Genomic DNA, 20,942 nt, shown 5'->3' with positions numbered 1-20,942 from the left:
AATGTATCATTTCCCTCGGTTGACAAACGTTGTTGAGTTATGGGTGGAAAAGGATGATCTGTTCCTCCCCATCCATGACTTGGTGAATGAGTTGGCCAAAGCAGTTGGAAAGGACGTATTGGCACTCACAGACACACTGCTCATCTCCTACATTCTGTCAGGTTGTGATTCGGTGAGCTATCCTTTCAAACGGGGTAAGAAGAGAGCAGTGAAAGTCGCACTCCAGCATGTTCACAAACAGCCAGCGTTGTCCAATTTCATCCGACATGAATCCGGACCTTCTGCACATGATCAGGTGATAACTGAAGCACGAAGCTTCTTTTGTGATCTCTACGGCAAGCCAGGGTATTCATCCCTGGATAAGCTCCGCGCCCACTTGTTTGCATCTAGCAAACTAGATCTGCGCTCCCTTCCTCCAACAGAAGATGCTTTTCACTTCCACGTTCTCAGGAGCCTTTGTCAGATCAGCTTAAACAAGCAAGCTTCACTCAGCAATCCAGTGCTTCTTCCACCTGAAGAGTATGGCAGGAGTGTGGATGGTGACAGGTTAATTCCTGTCATGAAGAGCAAGCCATCAAAGCCTTCTGCTGCGAAGTTGAAGTACTGCAAATGTAAGCAGAAACCGAACTGCCTGAGGAATTGCCCTTGTGCGAAAGCTGGAGTACCATGCATCATTGCATGTGCCTACAATGGCGACAGAGAAAAATGTGGACGGCTTCTGACTGATGATGGTGATGATGATGAGTAAATAGAGGTAATGACACTTTTCCAGACAGTATGTGGTATGACTTGTCGTTTTAAAATATGTTGAAGAGTACCGTGCAAATAGATAGTGTGAATGCCCGATTTTGGTGATTTTTTTAAAGTTATGCAAATCTAAAGTGACATACATGCCAGTAAGTTAAGTTCAGTCGGGGCATTTCTTTCCCAAAAACATCAGAGGGGTACAAACAACATATTTTGGGTGTAAAAGTTTGGCTATATTGAGCTTGAAGTCGGAAAAATGTGATTTTATTTACTGAAGGAGCTAAACTTTTAGCTTAACCCACTTTCCGTGACCTTTTGACCTCTGCTGACCTCATGGATGGTCCAATCACGTTGAATCATGTTTCATATAAAAGCCAACTTTATAACAAAAAGAATGAGTGGTAATTTGTTGCACTCACCCCTGTATTATGGGATATATGGTCAATTGAATTTCCCCTACCCCTAAATTTCTTGCTTTTTTACAGTTGACGCCCCAAGTTAAAAAATGTCCCTACAGAATTCACGCAATCCAAACTCCCTTGCTAAAGTCACTTTTCTGGTGGCTAACACCCCCACAGACATGATCTAGGGGTCAAACATTTTATAGCAGGGGTGTCACTTCAAAATCAAATTTTGAGGTCTCGGATCCCAGACTAATTCACCTTCAGACCTTTTGTCTCCATACATTCCTTCCACTTGTTCATCTTCTCCTTCAGTCCATCCATATTCTCCCCAATCAAACCAGATCATCTGCATACAACAACTCCCACGGTAAACTCCATGGTGTTTGTGTCCTTCCCCCTCTCTCCCCATCTTGTCTACCGCTCCCCATATTATATGTTTTATGTGTCGGTTTGACTTTTTGTGTGATTAATGTCATCTCTTTCACGAGCCTCGATCTTGCATACAACCCCCCCTTCCCCCTCCAAAAAACAACCCTCCTTTACGTTCCGAGCCAGCGCCTCCATCACAGATACAAATAGTAGTGGACTTACTACCGACCCCTGATGCACTCCCACCTTCACCTCAAACTCACCACTGTTCCCGTCCTTCGTCCTTACAGCTGTGCGCGTTCTCTCGTACATTGCCATCATTACTCTGATCAACCATTCCTCCACTCCTATCTTCCTCAATGCCCATGTCACTACTTCACGTGGAACCCTATCGAATGCTTTCTCCAGATCAACAAACCCAAGAAACAACTTCTTCCTCTTCTCCACGTACTTCTCCTGCAACTGCCTTACAATAAAAAGTGCATCTGTCATTCCTCTTCCTGGCATAAATCCAAACTGCATTTAGTCGATCTTCACTTTCTTCCTTATCCTCTTCTCCAACACCCTTTCCAATACCTTCTTTCCATGATTTAATAACTTTATCGCTCTATACGAGCCACAGTCCAGTGTCACCTTTCCCCTTGTATAGAGGGACGAGGGTACTCAGTTCCCAATCCACTGGAATGCGGCCTCCTTTCACCACCAGATTCCAAATCTCTGTCGTTCTCTTCACACCCCAAATTCCCGCTGCCTTCAACATATATCCCACAACTTCCGTCGGCCCTCCCGCTTTTCTACTCTTCATTGCTTTTATCGCTTCCTCAACTTCCTTCTCAGTTATCTTCTCTGCCGGTCCTAAAACTGGGTTACACTTTATGTTGCCATCCCATTCATTCTCTGCATTCAACAGCATTTCCATATATCTCTTCCATCTTCCTTTAATTCCATGTGGGTCCACAACGATTTGTCCCACTTCATCCTTCAAGCAACTCACCCCCATCACATCACACCTCTCTTTCGCTATCTGCTTTGCAATCCTGAATACCGCTCTCTGACCCTGTTCCAATCCAAGCGTTTTCCGAACATTTTCCTACATGCCTCCTGCGCCTTTGCTACCTCTTTCTTTGCAGCCTTCTTGGCTGCCTTATAACTTTCATGCTCTGCCTTTTCTGACCCCGTACCCTTCGCCTTCTGCCACTCCATTAACTTCTTCCTCTTCTCATCAATCTTCTTTCCAACTTCATCAGCAACTTTCAAACTTTTCAAACTTTTCATCATCTTTCCAACTTTCCTACAACTTCATCAAAAGTATCACATACATGAGAACCCCAATGCTGAGGGGGGGGGGGGGGGTGGGGGGCATGTAGCATTTGGGTTCTCATTCTCATGTAAGTGTTACTTTTATAGCAACACATATATGAGTCTGCGGTTGTAGAGGAACCCAGGTAGGCGATAAAACAGCAAAGAGCTTACCTTGTGGAGCTTTTCTTGGTTTCTTTATGCAACTTTCTTTAGCTGGAAGAGCATGTGCTTTTATGTATATATATATATATACATGCACAATTGCACATATGATTGCCATTATGACTGCACCTTGTTTTCCGTCTGATGATCACATGGTATTCATCGCACTGTTGATTACAATAGCATTAGCATCACATTTCCTGTGACCTACCTTGAGCCCAATGTTTACATTCCCAGTACTCCATTCCGTAAGAATTGGTGCATTTTCTCGAGGTTAGCTCGTTATTTATGTAACTTTTATGCGTTAAGAATTTCCACTATGTGGAGCTTTGGTGTGTTTACATTGTTTCGGTTCAGAAGGCAGTCTGTTTATCTTCAAAATGTCAGTTTGCTTTTCTTCTTTATTTTACTTGCTTGCTTCCTTCCCTGTTCGTACAGTGTTGATCATCATAATACCTCCCAGGAAATCGATTCAATCCCAATTTCAAAAGTGCGGCTGCCTCTTATTTCTTACAAAACAGGCTTCCTTTCATCCTTCATCTCTCTCTCTCTCCATAAAATATTTCCTGTAGTTCCTTAGATGGAGGTTGTTTCATTGTGTCCAAACGTATCGGAGAAGGGATTATGCAATAGGTTAACCTTTCAGAGACGACGATTCGACACATTGTAAAAGTGAGGGCTATCCGTTCTCAGATGTTTCGAGTCAAATATTTCTCAGAGATTTGCTGGGCCAGCCAAGAAACACAAAAGGAAGCATCAGACGGTAAGCTTTGACTGCTATTCAGTGCAGGAAGTGACAATTTCACAGAATAGGAGGATTGGGAATGTTTTGTTTGGAGAGCAATCAAAGATGTTACATCCACAAGTAGCATTCGACTTTAATTCCGCCCTTTACGTCTCGTCCAAAGTCCATACTGAATGAATGAATGATGATCGGTTTTTTTAAGGCCATTTTCCCCGCTAGAGCGGGGGTTAGCCTTGCGGGCCCCATGACCATCATGGTTCCCTGTTTTTGAGGCAATGTTTTTATGTCCGGATGCCCTTCCTGACACCAACCCTTAGTCGCCTCTTACGATGCGCAGGGATACGGTGTACCTATTCCAAACTTGGGTACACACCGGGATCATTCATCCCAGCAAGCTGGTACTCAATTTGCCGACCTCGGAAGGATGACAGGCTGAGTCAACCCCCCTGGTGTTAATTTAGCGATTGACCGGGATTCGAACCCAAGATCCTAGGATCCCAAGCCAGCACCCTAACCGCTAAGCCAACACCAGGCTCGTCCAAAGTCCATACTGACTTCTTCAAATAATTTCAGGTGACACTTTTATCATTCACATGGAAATGTCATCAAATATATTCTGGGATTTAATAATCGCTTTCTCAATTACATGTATTTAGATCATTTTTATTTATTTATTTAGTCATGTTTTTGTTTGAGGGAATGGCTGTGCACCTGATGTAGGTTAGGTCCTCTGTAGGTTAGGGCAGGAATTTGTTTTGCGTTTTAGGCCCGATCCCAACCGGTTAATGAGCGCAGATTTTGATGCTGTCAATACACCTTCGTTAGGCATCAGATATGAAGCTTGTGGCCTAGTTTCATCAAGCGATAATGACTTGAGTGTTTACAGACTTATCACTGACGGACTTATCTAAGGACAATGCTTGATCACATAAGCTCACCGGGCTAAACTCCAGGTGAGCTAAAAATGGATAAAATCAAGGTATGCTAACCATTGTGGGAAGCAAGGAGAAGCCAACTTTTTCCGGCATTAACCATTCGTCGGAGCAAAATAGCAAACTTCTGAAATTCCTCTTTGCATCTCTTGCATCAGCTGATATATCTTCCACCAGATGTTATTAATGGACTCTTGCCGCAAAATAGGCATTTCATAATTTGTTAACTTTTGACAAGAGACAGGAATGTCCAAGTCAATAGTGCATTGCATTCTCTCTGAGGATCTCAGGGACTTAAAGGCGATGGTGCAATGGGTGCCACACGTCCTCACGGAGGAGCAGACACCAAACCGGCTTGCTCTGTTGGCATGAACGATCATCGGTCGACGGGATCATCAGAGCTGTTGGCATAAAGGCAACGCTTTCATGGAACACGTAAAGACAAAACATGATGCCACAACTATGAGCCAGAACCGAAGCCTTGTGTAGCAAAATGAAAAGTGCCAACTTCTCTGCAGTGTCCTGAAAACGTCAAATGACAACGAGGGAGCATCAATGTGCTTTACATTATGTTTTATGACTACATCGGAATTTCACTAAACTGGGCAGTTCCGCAGGTTATAACACTGAACACCATGCCCATGGTTTTTTTGTGTGTGTGTGTGATCGTCTGAGACCTGCAGTGCGCTAAAAGCATTTGTCCCTCATGAACAAATGTGATTGTCCTCCATGATGATGATATGTGCGGCATGAAAAATGTATCGTTTGTGACGTGTTGGTATCCTCCGAGTGGATTGTTTTGCCTCATCCAGCATGATTCACTCATGTGATTTACACCCGTTCCAGATTTCTGGAAAAAAAATAGCCATTCGTGTATCTTGCATCGGGTTGGCGACCCGTCCAGGATTGTGTCCCCCAGCCAATGAAACTGCCTTGGCAGCCCTATGTGCCTGAGCGCGAAAGGAATGGATGGTTACAGTATCCTCATTATAATTACAGACCGGTGTTTATTTGTGTGTTTGTGTATTTGTTTGTTATCTTGCCAAAACGAAGTTTTTGCAAGATGTATCAGTCAGCTTGTATGTTTGTTTGTTTGTTTGTTATCTTGCCAAAACGAAGTTTTTGCAAGATGTATCAGTCAGCTTGTATGTTTGTTTGTTTGTTTGTTTGTTTTTTTGTTTGTTTTTTTGTTTGTGGTTAATCATTTTTTTTTCACGTTTAGATCACTCTGTAGACCACAGTTATTATTGGAAACTCCTGTAACTTCGCATATCAGAGTCCTATAGAGATACCCTTCAGCACACAAAATTTTGAAGGTCAAGGTCAAAGGTCAAGGTCACTTTGCGGTCAATCATGGAGGTCAACGAAACCCTTATTTTTTGAGTAACTTTGATCGGATCGTCTCCAAACTTCATGGGAATCTAGTATATGGTCCGGCGCTCAGCTGATTAGTTTTTGGTGGCGATCGGCCTTGACCTTCATGGTTAGCGCTGGAGGTCGAAAATTATTGACCCCAAGGTCAAATTACGAAACCCTTATTTTTTGAGTAACTTTGATCTTATGATCTCCAAACTTGGTGGGTATATAGGGTGTGGTATGGCGCTCAGTTGATTAGTTTTTGGTGTCGATCGGCCTTGACCTTCAAGGTCATTTTGAAGGTCATTCAATTTTGACCAAAAGGTAAAATTTTCAAGTTTCAGTTACCATATCGAGTAGTACCTCAAATTGAAGCCCTTGTTGAGTGCTTTCCAAACATATAACTAGTTTGACAATGTGACGTCATTTGACGGCGTTATGACGAAAAAACTGCACTTTTCATGTATATTGTATTGCTTTAGTTCGCATTGTTTAGGTCACTCTGTAGAGCACAGTTCCCTTTGGAAACTCTTGTAAGTTCGCATATCAGAGTCTTTTAGAGATACCCTTTAGCACACAAATTGGCAAGATACGGTTCACCCTGTGGGTGACATATGTTTATTTGTTTTTTTGTTTGTTTTTTTGTTTGTGGTTAATCATTTTTTTTTCACGTTTAGATCACTCTGTAGACCACAGTTATTATTGGAAACTCCTGTAACTTCGCATATCAGAGTCCTATAGAGATACCCTTCAGCACACAAAATTTTGAAGGTCAAGGTCAAAGGTCAAGGTCACTTTGTGGTCAATCATGGAGGTCGACGAAACCCTTATTTTTTGAGTAACTTTGATCGGATCGTCTCCAAACTTCATGGGAATCTAGTATATGGTCCGGCGCTCAGCTGATTAGTTTTTGGTGGCGATCGGCCTTGACCTTCATGGTTAGCGCTGGAGGTCGAAAATTATTGACCCCAAGGTCAAATTTTGAAATCGTAGGTACCATATCGAGTAATACCTCATATGAATGCCCTTGATGAGTGCTTCCCAGATCTGTAAACAGTTTGACGCTATGACGTCATTTGATGACGTCATGACGAAAAAACGGAATTTTCATGAAAAAATTATTTCCTCAGTTCTCATCAAAATCTTTCAATATTTCATGTGCGTTGGTCATGAAGACATACTATTCACCATACGAAATTATTAAGGTCAAGGTCAAATGGCAAGATACGGTTCACCCTGTGGGTGACATATGTTCATTTATTTCTTGCGAAAATCGAAGATCAGGTCACTGATTTCAACTACCAATTATTTTGAGGTCAACATAGGCCCAGAGGTCAACGACCTAGGTTGATTTTATAAAATCGTCAATTTTCATCTGATTGACTTGAAATTTGAAGAGGATTTGCATATCAGATCACTGAATTCGACCACCAATTATTTTTGAAGTCAACATGGCCAAAGGTGAACAACTTATTTTAGGGATTTCGCAAGTATCATGCTATGCACTACATATTTATTGTTAGTTTGTTTGTCGCAATATTCCTCCTACAGTTCTGGGCTGATTACATCCAGATTTGCTACATAGAATCAGCATGATCCCAATTAGTGTAAAGGCGTGTTTTATCTTTGCCAGTGGTCTTGGAGATGAGTGATTTAAACAGGATTGGGAGGGGGCGGGGGGGGGGGGGGGGGGAGGAGGGAGGTGGAGAGCAAATTCTCCATGTAAATGTGTATTGTGTGCTGCCACCTCTAATTGGGTGAGGGTATTACATGTTCCACCCCTTACAGTACTTTGTTGCTGTTCCCATGTTTTCCGTTGCAGTGAGGTATTTTGGATTACAATAAGTATAATTAAATAACCCCCTGGCAACTCTTATAGGGAGCAGGTCCTTCTAGTTAAGTATAATGAAGAACGGTGTTTATCGGTGGAGAGAGTATTGTGGTACATATTTGCAAGCATAATCTCACGTTATTTGTTCATCTTTTCAAGTTCTTCTATAGAATCTGTTGTTTCCTTCTTTTTTTTCCAGGGTACAGTGGAGGTGGACAGACCTCGTATCACTCATCAAACAGACTTTTGTGATCTTCAGTTGATAGATGGCGGAGCAGGAGAGGTCGCTGTAGGAGCTGGATGTAGGGCTGTACCAACAGAAGAAGGTGCAAGAAAAGATGGACCAACTGGAAAATGTGCTGTTGGAGCTGGTGTTGACAAGGAGGTGGCTTTTAGAATCCAAACTCCTCTGTCACCAGCCCCCAAGCGGCCAACATTCTTGAATCTTTTTCCACATACTCCACTAACACAGGTGAGTGGGGCATCGAGGTTTTGGACATGTTGGTAATTAACAGATAGATGATGAACAAGCCGCAGTTAGGTGTAGAAGAATAATAATAATAATAATAATAAGAACCACCTTTAGAGGCCATTTTTACCCACAGAGCAGGGGGTTGGCCTTTTTCGGGCACCATGGTCCCCTTTATGAAGCGATGTTTTACGGCCGGATCCCCTTCCTGCCGCCAACCCTGTTAGTTGCCTCTTGCGACACACAGGGAATTACCAGTGAGCTGGTACTCAATTTGCCGACCTCAGAAGGATGACAGGCTGATTCAACCACCCTGGCATTAATTCAGCGATCAACCGGGATTCGATCCTAGGATCCCAAGCTGGCACCCTAACCGCTAAGCCAACACCAGGTTAGCTAGATGTCGAAGAGAAACGAGGAAAACAAAGGTTTCAACTGCTGAGGGTTTGGATTGCAAAGGATGAGAGATTTTTTTTAAACAAGGTCAAAGGTTTGTAGTGGAGCTGCCACACACACATCTCATGCATGGACATACAGATGAATACACGAGACAAAACACAGGCTGTTAGACAAGAGAAACACACAGCACTGAGCTTGGGGGATGTGCCGTCACTTCCTGGGGCACTCTGTGTACCAGCGACGCCACAAAAATGACTTGTGAGGCATTTCCTAAGGAGGACTTTCATCCTGCCTATGGATGCCAAGCTAGGGAATTGACCGTGCTCTTATCTTTTTAAACGCTGAGCATCAAGCAAGGAAGCAGCACGTACCATTTTTAAAGTCTTTGGGGTGACTCGGTCGGGGTTTGAACCGCCGACCTACCAGACTCGGAGCAGACACTCTATCATTGCACCACCTGCTGAGGATCCCGATTTCAAGTCTGGTAATTATATTTGTTGGGGATATTGTGGGGCAAAAAAGAATGGGGCGTTTATGTACATATCCTGCATTATGTACACCTTCCAAATCCTGCAAACGGAGTCCTCCCAGGTCTCGAAGTATCCACCTTCGTTTCTTTTTTGTTTCTTTATTTTATCATGTCTGTTGCTCCAATAATCCCTGGTGCAATTTTGGCACTCTTCAGCTTCCGGGATCTTTTCACTTCATTTCGACGGCTTGGTATTCGGTCATTTTCTTGATTTTTTGTGTTGTTTAGGCCCAACTCACTGGGGACTGACACCTCAATTATTAATGCCTTCTTTCCTTTTTTGTACCTCAGTACTATATCCGGTCACATTGCTTTGTTTTCTATGTTCACACTCAATGGGATCATCAGGTCAGACGTGAGCATTACTTCCTTGTTTTAAATTTTTTAATTAATTAATTTATTTCTTTATTTTGTATACAGAATCGAGGCTTGTATCCTTTTATTTATTATACCTTCCTGCTCTTTTATCGTTTTCCCAGTTGTCGGTGTATATCTGTTGATATTTTGTTTTATATATTTCTTTCTTCTTTTTTGCCATTGTTGGGGCTGTACTTGATGTTGTTTTGGTTTCTTGTGAGACATCTTCCATTCGCACCTGTCTTTGTAAATTTTTTGCTAGTTGGGTTAGGGATACCTTCTCTGGTTTGTTGTCTTTGTGTTTGCTTACAAATTGGATTTGGTAGTCTGTTACACTTTTTACGTATTCTGCCAATCCTACAGTTGTCATCTGTGCACTTGGTTGAGCTCAATCAGGCTGCCACCTCCTTCTCGTCTCGGCAGGTTTATTCTTGGGATGCAACAATTTTTGTAAAACATTTTGTGGATGGTGAGGAGTTTCCTTGTTTTGATATCCAGTTTATTGATTTCTGATTGTGTCCAGTTTATTATTCCACAGCTGTACTTGAATACTGATATTGCGAGTTAGTTTATGGCTTTGATTTTGTTACTTGGAGATAGGTATGTTTTCAGGACCAGCCTCATTCTATGCAGGTATTCTTTGGTAATTGTTTTGCACATTTGTTTGTGACATATTTGGTGGTGACCCTCATCTGAGGTATTTGTATGATGCTTTGTTGTCCAGCTCCTGTATAGTGTATTTTTATGTTATCTGTTTTTGTTGGTGTACCTTGTATGAATGTGCCCTTGGCAAATTGATCTGATCACACTGATCCAGGCCAAATTACATTTGAATGCGGTCAGAGCATTGTTTCACTAATTTGAGTTGTTCTGTCAATTTTTCGTTGTTTGGTGCAAATATCGGATAGGATCTCGCGAGATCTTGGAGACGACGTCAAGGATTTTCGAAGCTCCACACGGTCTCCACGTTTTCAAAGTTAAGTCTGTTCACAATTGTATTTTGTCGAAACTGTATTTATCTTTCGGTGTGTGAACCAAAAGTGTCCCTTGGAAGTTTCTCAGTGTTTATCTTTCATAAATTAATCGTTTTCTGTTTGCCGTGCCGCGTGTGAGGCCTTGCAGCCTTAGGCTTCCCCCGTCAAAGTTTGTTCCTTACTTGGCTGGTTTTGCTAGGATTTTTGATTTTCCCTTCTCCCCCAAACTTCACCGAACATCTACTCTTTGTCTGACGTTGTAACCCCCACCCCCACCCCCCCCCCCCAAAAAACAAACAAACAAAAAAAAAACAAAAAAAAACTTATTTCCCTTTCATTTCCCTTTCTCCTCGTGTGCTTTTGTCCCATCATGTGCTTTTGCCTCTGCCCACGTGCGCTGTCTCGCCCCGCCCCCATTATCCCCTTGCCTTCCACCTTTTGCCCTGTTCAAGTGACTCGTGGTTGTCCCTCTAGGCTCCCTCTCCCCGTTGGTTTTTTTGTGAATATAAGATTGTTCTTCACGGTTCTGTTTAAATATGTTTAAACTTTCCCCTGGAGTGTTTTATTCAGTGGTTTATTACAACACGCTGTTTTTCTTCCTTTTTAAAAGGCTCCTTTCAATTTCCTCTTCAACTCATTCCATTTCAAAAAAATATTCAATCTCTCATAATTCTTTCTCACTACATGCTCTAAATTCTCATTCATTCCACCCCTCCTCCATCGTTCTTAAACGGATCGCTAACTTGAAAATCACAACAAACCCAATTTGTTATAAATGTTAATCTTTCATTAATCATCCACTTTCTAAACAACCCGCATGCCCCTCCCCTCCTAAACTCCCCCCTTGCCCCTCCCCTCCTAAACTCCCCCCTTGCCCCTCCCCTCCTAAACTCCCCCCTTAACCCTCTCCTCCAAATCTCCACCCTTGCCCCTCCCCTCCAAATCTCCCCCCTTGCCCCTCCCCTCCTAAACTCTCCCTTTCCCCTCCCCTCCTAAACTCCCCCCTTGCCCTTCCCCTCCTAAACCCCCCCCCTTGCCCCTCCCATTCAAAACTCCCCCCCAACCCCTACCCTTCAAAATCTCCCCCCCAACCATCCCTCCCAAATTCTCCCTCCCACCTCCTTCTCAAAGCTGCCTCCTCCCCACTTCATCTCCCTTCTATCTCATACCTCCACCTCCCCCAACCTTCTACTTTCCTCTGCCCCCTCCTCAAACAACCCCTCACTGTGCCTCATCCCATCACCATCAAACCTTTCGTCCTCATCCTTCCCTTTCTTGTAACTCTTCTGTAATCTCTGACACACAATCAACTGCTCTTCCTACCTCCCCCTCTCATCGTTCATCTGACCCTACCCATCCCCTCCCCTGTCCTGCACCCAATGCTCCCCCTCTCTCCTCATTAACGGTATGGATCTCAAACATCCGGGGCCTTCGCTCAAACCTGATTTATCTCTCCATTCAGGTTGCTTCTGACAATCCAGACTTGATCTGCTTAACAGAAACTTTCCTCCTTCAAGATGTCTCTGATTCCTTAATATCTCTTCCTGGTTACTCCCTCCTCCGGTATGATAGACCTGAGCCTCGTCCTGGTGGTGGGGTGGCTATCTTTATCAGAAACTCTTCCTCATTCTCCTTGCACTGCCCTCTCTCCACCCCAACCCCAGGAGTACCTCTGGCTACGGCTTCCTCTCCGCTCCCACCTTTTGTTCATATGTGTTCTGTACCGTCCTCCAAACAGTGATGACTCCATTTACATTTCGCTGTCGGACAACATGGACCAACTTCTATCAACTCATCCAAATTCTCTCTTCCTCATATGTGGTGACTTCAACTGTCATCATGCCAGCTGGCTGGGTGTAGGTTCATCTCTCACCAGCCATGGCACCTCAGCAAAGGACTTCTGCGACTCATTGGGACTGACACAATCTGTCAATTTCTCGACCTGGATCTCAGTCAATGGAGTATCTTCTCTTCTGGTCTTGGTTATGACAAACTTCCCTGCAAATGTCTGCTGCTCTTCTTCTGCTCCAATCGGTTCTTCTGATCATGTGCTTGTTAAAGTGGACATCTCTCTGGCCATTCTCAGAGAGCCTCGGCAGCGCCGACGAGTCTGGTATTTCACTCAGGCCGACTGGCACGGGCTGCAAGCAGCCATCAATCACCTGGACTGGTCTCCCATCTCTACTGCCTCTGACATCAATTCTTCCAAAGCAAACTGCTCTCTCTCATGCACAGATTTATCCCATCTCGTCTTCAGTTGTCTTACCCTTCCTCTCGTCCATGGTACACTGAATCTTGTGGTGAGGCAGTTGCCCTGAAACAACTTGCCTTTGCCTCTTGGAAGGCAAATCCAACTGAAGGCAATCTCAGTTCCTTCCACCAAGCTCGGGACAAGTGTGTGTCTCCACTCAGGAATGCCAGGAAGCACTATCTCTCCACACTCTAGATTGAACTCTCGAACCTGTCTCTTTCCTCCAAATCCTGGTGGCGTCTGGTCAAATCCGTTTGAGGTGTTTGTTCCCCCTCCATCCACTCCCTTACCTCAAATGGCTACACAGTTGACACCGCACGTGACAAAGCCGAATGCCTCAACTCTGTGTTTGCCTCAAAATCTTGTGTCCCAAACCCATCTCTCTCTGTTCCCACCTTTCCCAGTCGAACTCAACTGCTCCTGGACTCTGTGTCCTTCTCTCCTGACAAGGTGGAGAAGTTTTTGTCAAACCTCGACTCTGAATCTGCAACTGGACCAGATGGCATCAGCCCACGGGTCCTAAAATCCTGCTCTGCCGCTCTATCTCACCCTCTCTCTGTTCTTTTCACCCTCTCTTTTGCTCAAGGTCATCTGCCAGCATCTTGGAAATCAGCAAACATTACCGCTTTCCACAAAAAATGTGCAAAAACAGATCCTTGCAACTACAGACCAATCAGCCTGCTTCCAATTATCAGCAAAGTCATGGAATCCATCATTGCTTCGGATATGAAATCTTTCCTCTTCTCCAATGGCTTGATCTCTGATCATCAATTTGGTTTCAGACCAGGTCACTCTACTCTGGACATGCTGCTTCTGCTGTCTCAACAATGGATGGAGGTCCTCAATGCCAAACAGGAAATCAGAGCTGTCTCACTTGACATATCACGTGCCTTCAATACGGTCTGGCACCCAGCTCTGCTCACCACCTTCAGAGGCCATTTTTCCACCGCAAAGCGGTGGTTGGCCTTTTTCGGGCACCGTGGTTGTTGTTGTTTTTGTTGGTCCCCTTTTTGAAGCAATGTTATACGGCCGGATGCCCTTCCCAAACTCTCCTCCAATGGTATCCATGGAAATCTCCACTCATGGCTTGCGTACTTCCTCTCTGGTCGTCGGCAACATGTGGCCCTGAATGGATTTCTCTCATCTCCCCTCCCTGTTCTGGCTGGAATTCCCCAAGGTAGTGTTCTGGGCCCTGTGCTATTTCTGGTCTTCATCAATGATCTCTCCGACTCTCTGGAAAATCCTCTCTATCTCTTTGCTGATGACTCCACTATCTGCCGCTCCATTCCTCATCCCTCATATCGGCAGTCTGCAGCCTCCTCACTCTCTGCAGACCTGGACAAAATCACAGACTGGTCAAACAAGTGGAACATGTCTTTCAATCCTGACAAATCTCACACTCTTACAATGTCTCTCCGAAAGGACTGACTGGAAAACCCTCCCATCTACTTTCTCAACAATCCTCTCCAAGAAGTTCTGTCGCTCAAGCTTTTGGGTCTCACTATCTGCCATGATCTTTCTTGGGAAAACCACATTTCCAAGCTGGCCTCCAAAGCCAGTCGCCGACTGGGCATCCTCCGTCGTGCGAAGTCCTTCCTTGGCACACCTGAGCTCCTCACCACATACAAGGCTTTCATCTGCAGCTCAATGGAATACTGTTCCCCCCTCTGGGCTGGTACTCCTGCCTCACACCTCACTCGGCTTCACGCTGTTGAAACCAAAGCTTTCAGAATCATTGGAATCTCCTGCGATGAAGTTAACTCCGATGGCCTTTCACTCACTCACCGCAGGCAGGTTGGTGGTCTTTCTGTCTTCTCCCGACTCCTCTCAGGCCTTGCTCCCCCAGCTCTCTCTGTGCTCTGTCCCCCCAATATTCCTTCAGGTCGCCCAAGATTTGCGTGCAACCCTCTTATGGTTAAACTGCCAAAATCTAGGCTCTCTGCTCACCTTCACTCTTTCATTCCCCTTTTCTCCAGCCTCTGGAACAAACTCCCCCACTCCCTTCAATCCCACACCTCCCTCCAGGTCTTTAAAACAGCTGTTCACCACCATCTCTTATCTTCCCCCATCCAAAGCCTTGATCTTTTCTACCCCCGCTAATTCACCCCAGATACACTTTTTTTTTTGGAAATTCCACTTCTTTCCTGGATATCCTTGCAGTGTTCATATGTTTTATACCTCTCCCACCTCCCCCCAAGCCCTCCCCCTCCCACATTTCTCCCGATGTCCCTGCTCTCAAATGTTGTGTTTGTGTCCTTCCCCCTTTCTCCCCCTTGTCTACTGCTCCCCTTGTTTTTTGTGTTTTATGTGTCGGTTTCACTTTTTGTGTGATTAATGTTCGCCCTTTCACGAGCCTCGATCTTGTATCCAAAAAAAAAAAAAAAGTTTTAAATCATCCGTGTTAAGTAAAGTAAATATGAGTTGCTGAGAGATGATCTCAGAGTTAAAGGACTAACAAGAGGGCTAGCAACGGATGCTGCAGCTGGGAAAGCAGCCATTAGGTCAATCACAGATTACACATGCAAGCAAGGAAATGGCTGTAAAACGATGATGAGGAGGATGATGATGATTATGATGATGATGATGATGATGATGATGATTGATGATGAAAGTAGATGTGTTACCATTGTTGTCTCTTTGCATGTTCTCTTATTTGATGTCAAGGTGTATCTACACTACTCACAATGAGTTAGGGATATTGTGGGAGTGAGTTTTTTAATTTTTTTATAGTGGTTAGGGTTAGGGTATTGAAATCAAGAATGCTGTATTTTTTCACACATTAATAACCATAGAATTAGGACCAACAACGTTTTTCAACATAACTAATACACAAAATCAACCACACCGAAGAACCTGCCAATATCCCTAACTTATTGTGAGTAGTGTATGTCCATGCTCATTAATGAGGTTCTTCAGTGGGTCCTTGGTCAGGCAAAACAGGAGGGTGAAAGACTGTCTCCCTGAGATTCATCGATGTATCTTCACTCCTGGTATTTCCATCTTCCCTTCTGAATGTTGTAATATCAATGTGGTAATCCAAAGCTTCATTGCTTTCTCTATCAGTTCGATACGTTGAGGGTTGATCTTGTGCAATTGCATGCATTGTATCATCCATGAATGTGGGACACTATCAAAAGCTTTTTTGTGGTCTATACATTCTGTGAATAATTTTGTTCTTCTTGTATTAGTCAGGTTCACTATGTCAATAAATTATATTTCGTTCAAAATCATGGTAGATTAGCAAACCTATACATTTTTGGAAAGGCTATAGCATAAGGAAACTAAAAATCAATGTTTACATTTGGAGAGATACCTGTATGGCGGCCATTTTGGATTTTCAAAATGGCCACTGTAAAATACATATTTTGTTCTATTTCTGCCTCTAATTACCCTAAAAACTTTTAAAAATATACTAAACCTATATTTTCAGGGACAAGGAATCCAATGAAAGTATCAAATTAGTGCTATGGGGAATGGTAAGACACGAATCAAAGGTTTTGAATTGCAAAATACTGTCTTTATATTCGCGATAAGTTGCATAATCAAATACATGTTATCATTTTGTACAGGCTGTTAATAACATCAAAATGTGTCACAATAATCCATATCACCAAACATACACAGGCAGTCAGCAAAATCATATATACACATGCAGTCAGTATAACTTCACATCTACACAGGCAGTCAATGACAAAATATACACAGGCAGTCAATGGCATCAAACATACACGATTACAGAATATACCATTTAGAGTTCGTCATCACTGTCCTGTGTGTCGTATCCGACAATATAGTCCGCATCGTTTTCACAGTCCGTTCCACACAAGCAAAGGTCGGTCAAATTGATTGGCAAATCGAATTGGTCGAATGGTCGATCGAATCGAATTCGATGAATCGAATCGATCGAATTGTCGAATGGTCGATCGAAGCGATTGGTCGAATGGTCGAATTGGTCGAATGGAATTGGTCGATTGGTCGAATTGGTCGAATCGAATTGGTCGGAATTGGCAAATGTAAACATTGATTTTCAGATTTTCCATGTAATAACGTTTCCAAAAATGTATAGGTTTGCTAATCTACCATGATTCTGAACGAAAAAACATTTGCATCCGAAATCTGAACGAAACAAAAACAAACGAACGAAAAAAACAAACAAAAACAACGAACGATTTTGAACCTGACTATATTGTAATTTTTGAGTATGGCCTCGTTTAGTAAGAGATTATCTATCATTCCATTGCATCCTCTTTTACATCCCTCCTGGTCTACCCTGAAGCCTCCTTGTTTTAGGTGATGGTATATCATTTATGTGATGACTCCCATCCAAGGAGTATGTACATTGTTGGTGGCAGACAGGTTATTGGTCTATACTTGTGAGGTAGTTTGGTCTCTTCAGACTTTGGGATGAGGATGGTGTTACCCTACTGTGAGCCACTCTTCCAATGTCTCCTCCCCTTAGATAGGTTTGTTGAATGCTCGAGCATAGTGATTGTGGAGAGCATCAGGTTGCCTTAACCAGAAGCTTGGAATTCCATCTGCAACTGGGATTTTAAAGTTTGGCATTTTTGCTTGTTGTTGTTTTGTTTTTCTTCATTAAATATCACTGGAGGCATTTCCTTTGGATGTTATTTTTTTTTTCTTGCACGTTTTGGATCCAATCTGCCTCTTTATTTTGTTCTTTTTCAGGTTTATCTTTTTCAGGGGGATTTGACACGTTTTGTTTTTGTTTCCCGAGTTTGCGGTATAATCTTTTTGGGTTATTTTCAAACGTGCAGTTCTGTTTTCCTCCTTTATTGACTTCGTCATAGTTTTTTTTATCTTTCTTGCAATCATCTATATTTTGAGTTTGCTTTCTGCTTTGCTTTCCATTACCTCTAGGCTAGGTCTTTATTTCCAATTTTGTATTAATTTTTTAATTTCTGGATCCTCCTCATTAGCTTTGGGCTTTGATTTACCCTTATAAATTGCTGTATTTGTCCCGTTTTCTCAGTTGCTCCCTCTGTGCTTCCAGCCTCCATTTCCATGGTGGTGTCTGGTCTCTGTATGGACTAATCTGCTCTTCTTGCAGTGCTTTCTTGTTGTTTTTTCTTGTATGAGCAGTGCCGCTGCAAAACTCACGACGTTGCGTTTCTTTAATGGGGATGATTTTGGTACCAATCTCTCGAGTGCTTTGTTGGTTCTCCCAACCAGCATTTTTGTCCGTTGGTTGTTTTCTATTTTGTATAGTTGTGGTCTTTCCCCGAACTGTGTCACTCTCATATCCACTATTTTGTTTGCCAGCTCTTCCAGTCTTTGCTGGGCCTCATCATCCTTCTCTTCTTCACCTCTGTTTTACCCTCCGTCCTTCTGTCTGTTATCATCTGCCATTCTCGTTTTCATCCCCTCCAACTGTCTAGGTGTTTTCACTCAGTTCACGACTGGAAGTCGGAGCTGTCCACCCTACCCCACATTCTGGTGGTTCTGTGTCTTCTCCCCCTCTGTCTCAACCTCGCCTTCACCAATGGGTCCCCTGTGATTCTGGCTGCTGGGTACCCAGTGGTGCTCCGCATTCCAAACTCTTGCTTTGTCGCGCAGCCCCTCTCCACAATCCATTGTGACCACTTTTCCACCATCCTTCTGTCCGCCCCTGGCGAGTGCTCGGCTCTCATCCTTTTCATATCTTTTTCTGCTTGTTTCTGGCCTTCATGTTTATCTCTTTTATTTTATTTTTATTTAGGGATTTATGTGCTGTTGACGCAACTCTTTCAGATTTGTTGGATGGCACTGCCTCTGTTGTGGTGCTCAATCTGGTCTTCTTCAGCTGATCTATGAATCTAGCTCCCTTACTGGGCATCCCCCACTGTTCATATCTTGAATAGACTTTACAGTAGTAAATGGCCTCCTTCTCTCTGCTCCATCATTCGTTTTTTAGGTTCCTTTTGTTGAGCTTAATTTGTGAGACAGGTAGCACCATCACAGCCACTTGGCTTGGTACAAATCCCTGTCCCCTTGTGAGTCTTCGCTGTCTGTCTTTCTCCTCACTAGAGGAGGTGCAGGTTTCATTCTTTGCAGTGAACATTCCGCCTGGCCGGTGCCGCCGCACGGACTGAGAATACGCAGTCTGTGTCCCATAATTCGTTTTATTTTCCTTTATTTCCAACACAACTTTCATTTGTCGAAGACATTTCCCTTCCCCCAGCTCTTCCCCAGTCTGCTTTGGGTTAACTAGTCTGCTTTGAGACAACAATGCCTCTACCCCCATTTTTGGTAGACTGCCGACCAAGGCTAACGAGCTCAACCCACCCGGGTTTGAGGTCAGAGTTGTCCTTCTCCAAGGCAGACTGCCGGCCAAGGCTAATGAGTTCCACCTAACCGGAGCAAGCCTTGTTTTAAGGCGCCAGACACCCCTTTCACCTCCGCATTCAGTTAAAAACAGTGGTCAGCACGAGAAGCCATTCGGTAGGAGTTTGATTAGGAGAGGCTATCCGAGGCGCAGACCATATGGGATATTTTATGGATGAGGAGTTGATCAGTTATCCACCACCAATCCCGGTCATTCCTAACCCTTTGACACCCAAAACTGGTTTGCTGGTAAAATGCCCAAAAGATATTTACTTTGCTTTCTTATGTGCAGTTATGCAGTCTTATGCATGGTCATCGGTTAGAAAGGATGGGGGTCGAGCGAGACCTTCGATGAACCACCACGGTTGCACCCGACTAACGAGGGGTTTTCATGCCAATTCCCACTGGTCACTGCTTTACTTGCACTGTTGTCTATCGTTCCCAATTCTGGACGGTGCAACAAGCCAACACTTCAACAGTGGTGAAAACAGGGCTTATTGAAAAGAGAAGGGGAGGACAGCGAAGTAATATTGCAAATAGAACGGTGCTCGCCAGAGCGCATACCTCGGCAAGGCTGAACAGTTTACGTTTTGTATCCCACCGAGAGGCCAGATCTGGATTCAGATCGTTTTGTTCTTGGATTGCATCATCTTGGATTAGATTACTCATTGAAATTTAGATTAGATTGGATTACTCGAAAATCACAAGTAACTCATTTTGCAATAAATGTTTGTTTTCCATGAATCGTCCAACACTTTCTAAAATCCAAACTCATCCTTCCCCTCCTAAACTCTCTCCCCTCACCCATCCCTTTCAAATCTCCCCCCTTGCCCCTCCCCTCCTAAACTTCCACTCACCCCTCCCCTCCTAAACTCCCCCCTCGCCCCTCCCCTCCCAAACCCCCCCTCACCCTCCCCTCCCAAACTCCCCCCTCACCACACCTCTCCTAAATCCCCCTCTCACCCCTCCCCTTCAATTTTTTTTTCTCCAATTCTCCCTTCTCACCCCTCCTCCTCAAAGCATCCTCCCTCTCCCCACTTCTTCTCCCTTCCAACTCTCACCTCCATCTCCTCCAACTTTCTTCCTCGCTCTGCCCCCCCTCAAACAACACCTCACTCTGCCTCACCCAATCACCATCAAACCTTTTGTCCTTCTCATCCTTCCCTTTCTCCTAGCTCTTCGGAAATCTCTGACACACTATAAACAGCTCTCCCTACCTCCTCCTCCTCCTCTTCCACCCCGCCCCTCCCCTGTCCTGATTCCGATGCAACCCCCTTCCTCTTCCTTAACGGTATGGACCTCAAACATCCGGGGCCTTTGCTCAAACCTGATTGATCTCTCCATACAGGTTGCTTCTGACAAACCAGACGTAATCTGCTTAACAGAAACGTTCCTCCTTCAAGATGTCTCTGATTCCTTAATATCTCTCCTTGGTTACTCCCTCCTCTGGTATGATAGACCTCAGCCTCGTCCTGGAGGTGGGGTTGCTATCTTTATCAAAAACTCTCATCCTCACTCTCCCTGCACTGCCCTCTCCACTTTACCCCCAGGAGTACCTCTGGCTACGGCTTACCCTTCGCTCCCACCTTTTGTTCATATGTGTGCTGTACTGTCCACCAAACAGTGATGACTCCATCTACATCTCGCTGTCTGATAAAATGGACCAACTAGTATCTACTCATCCCAACTCTCGCTTCCTCATATGTAGTGATTTAAACTGTCATCATGCCAGCTGGCTGGGTGTGGGTACCTCTCTCACCAGCTATGGCTCCTCAGCAAAGGACTTTTTCGACA

At 44.1% G+C, this 20,942-nt stretch overlaps 1 protein-coding gene across 1 annotated transcript in view; it reads left to right on the top strand.

Moving 5' to 3' along the window:
- The window catches only part of LOC144888570 (uncharacterized), a 121,243-nt gene that overhangs the window by 5,254 nt on the left and 95,047 nt on the right, over positions 1–20,942 (top strand). The window contains exon 3 of the mRNA XM_078766992.1: positions 8,048–8,320. Within this exon, the coding sequence (XP_078623118.1) occupies positions 8,048–8,320 (273 nt within the window). The remainder of the gene's footprint in view (positions 1–8,047; positions 8,321–20,942) is intronic.

Source organism: Myxine glutinosa, chromosome 13, assembly GCF_964187855.1.
Source record: "Myxine glutinosa chromosome 13, kmMyxGlut1.1, whole genome shotgun sequence".
Classification (NCBI taxonomy): Eukaryota; Metazoa; Chordata; class Myxini; order Myxiniformes; family Myxinidae; genus Myxine; species Myxine glutinosa.
This window is presented reverse-complemented; position numbering and strand designations above follow the sequence as displayed.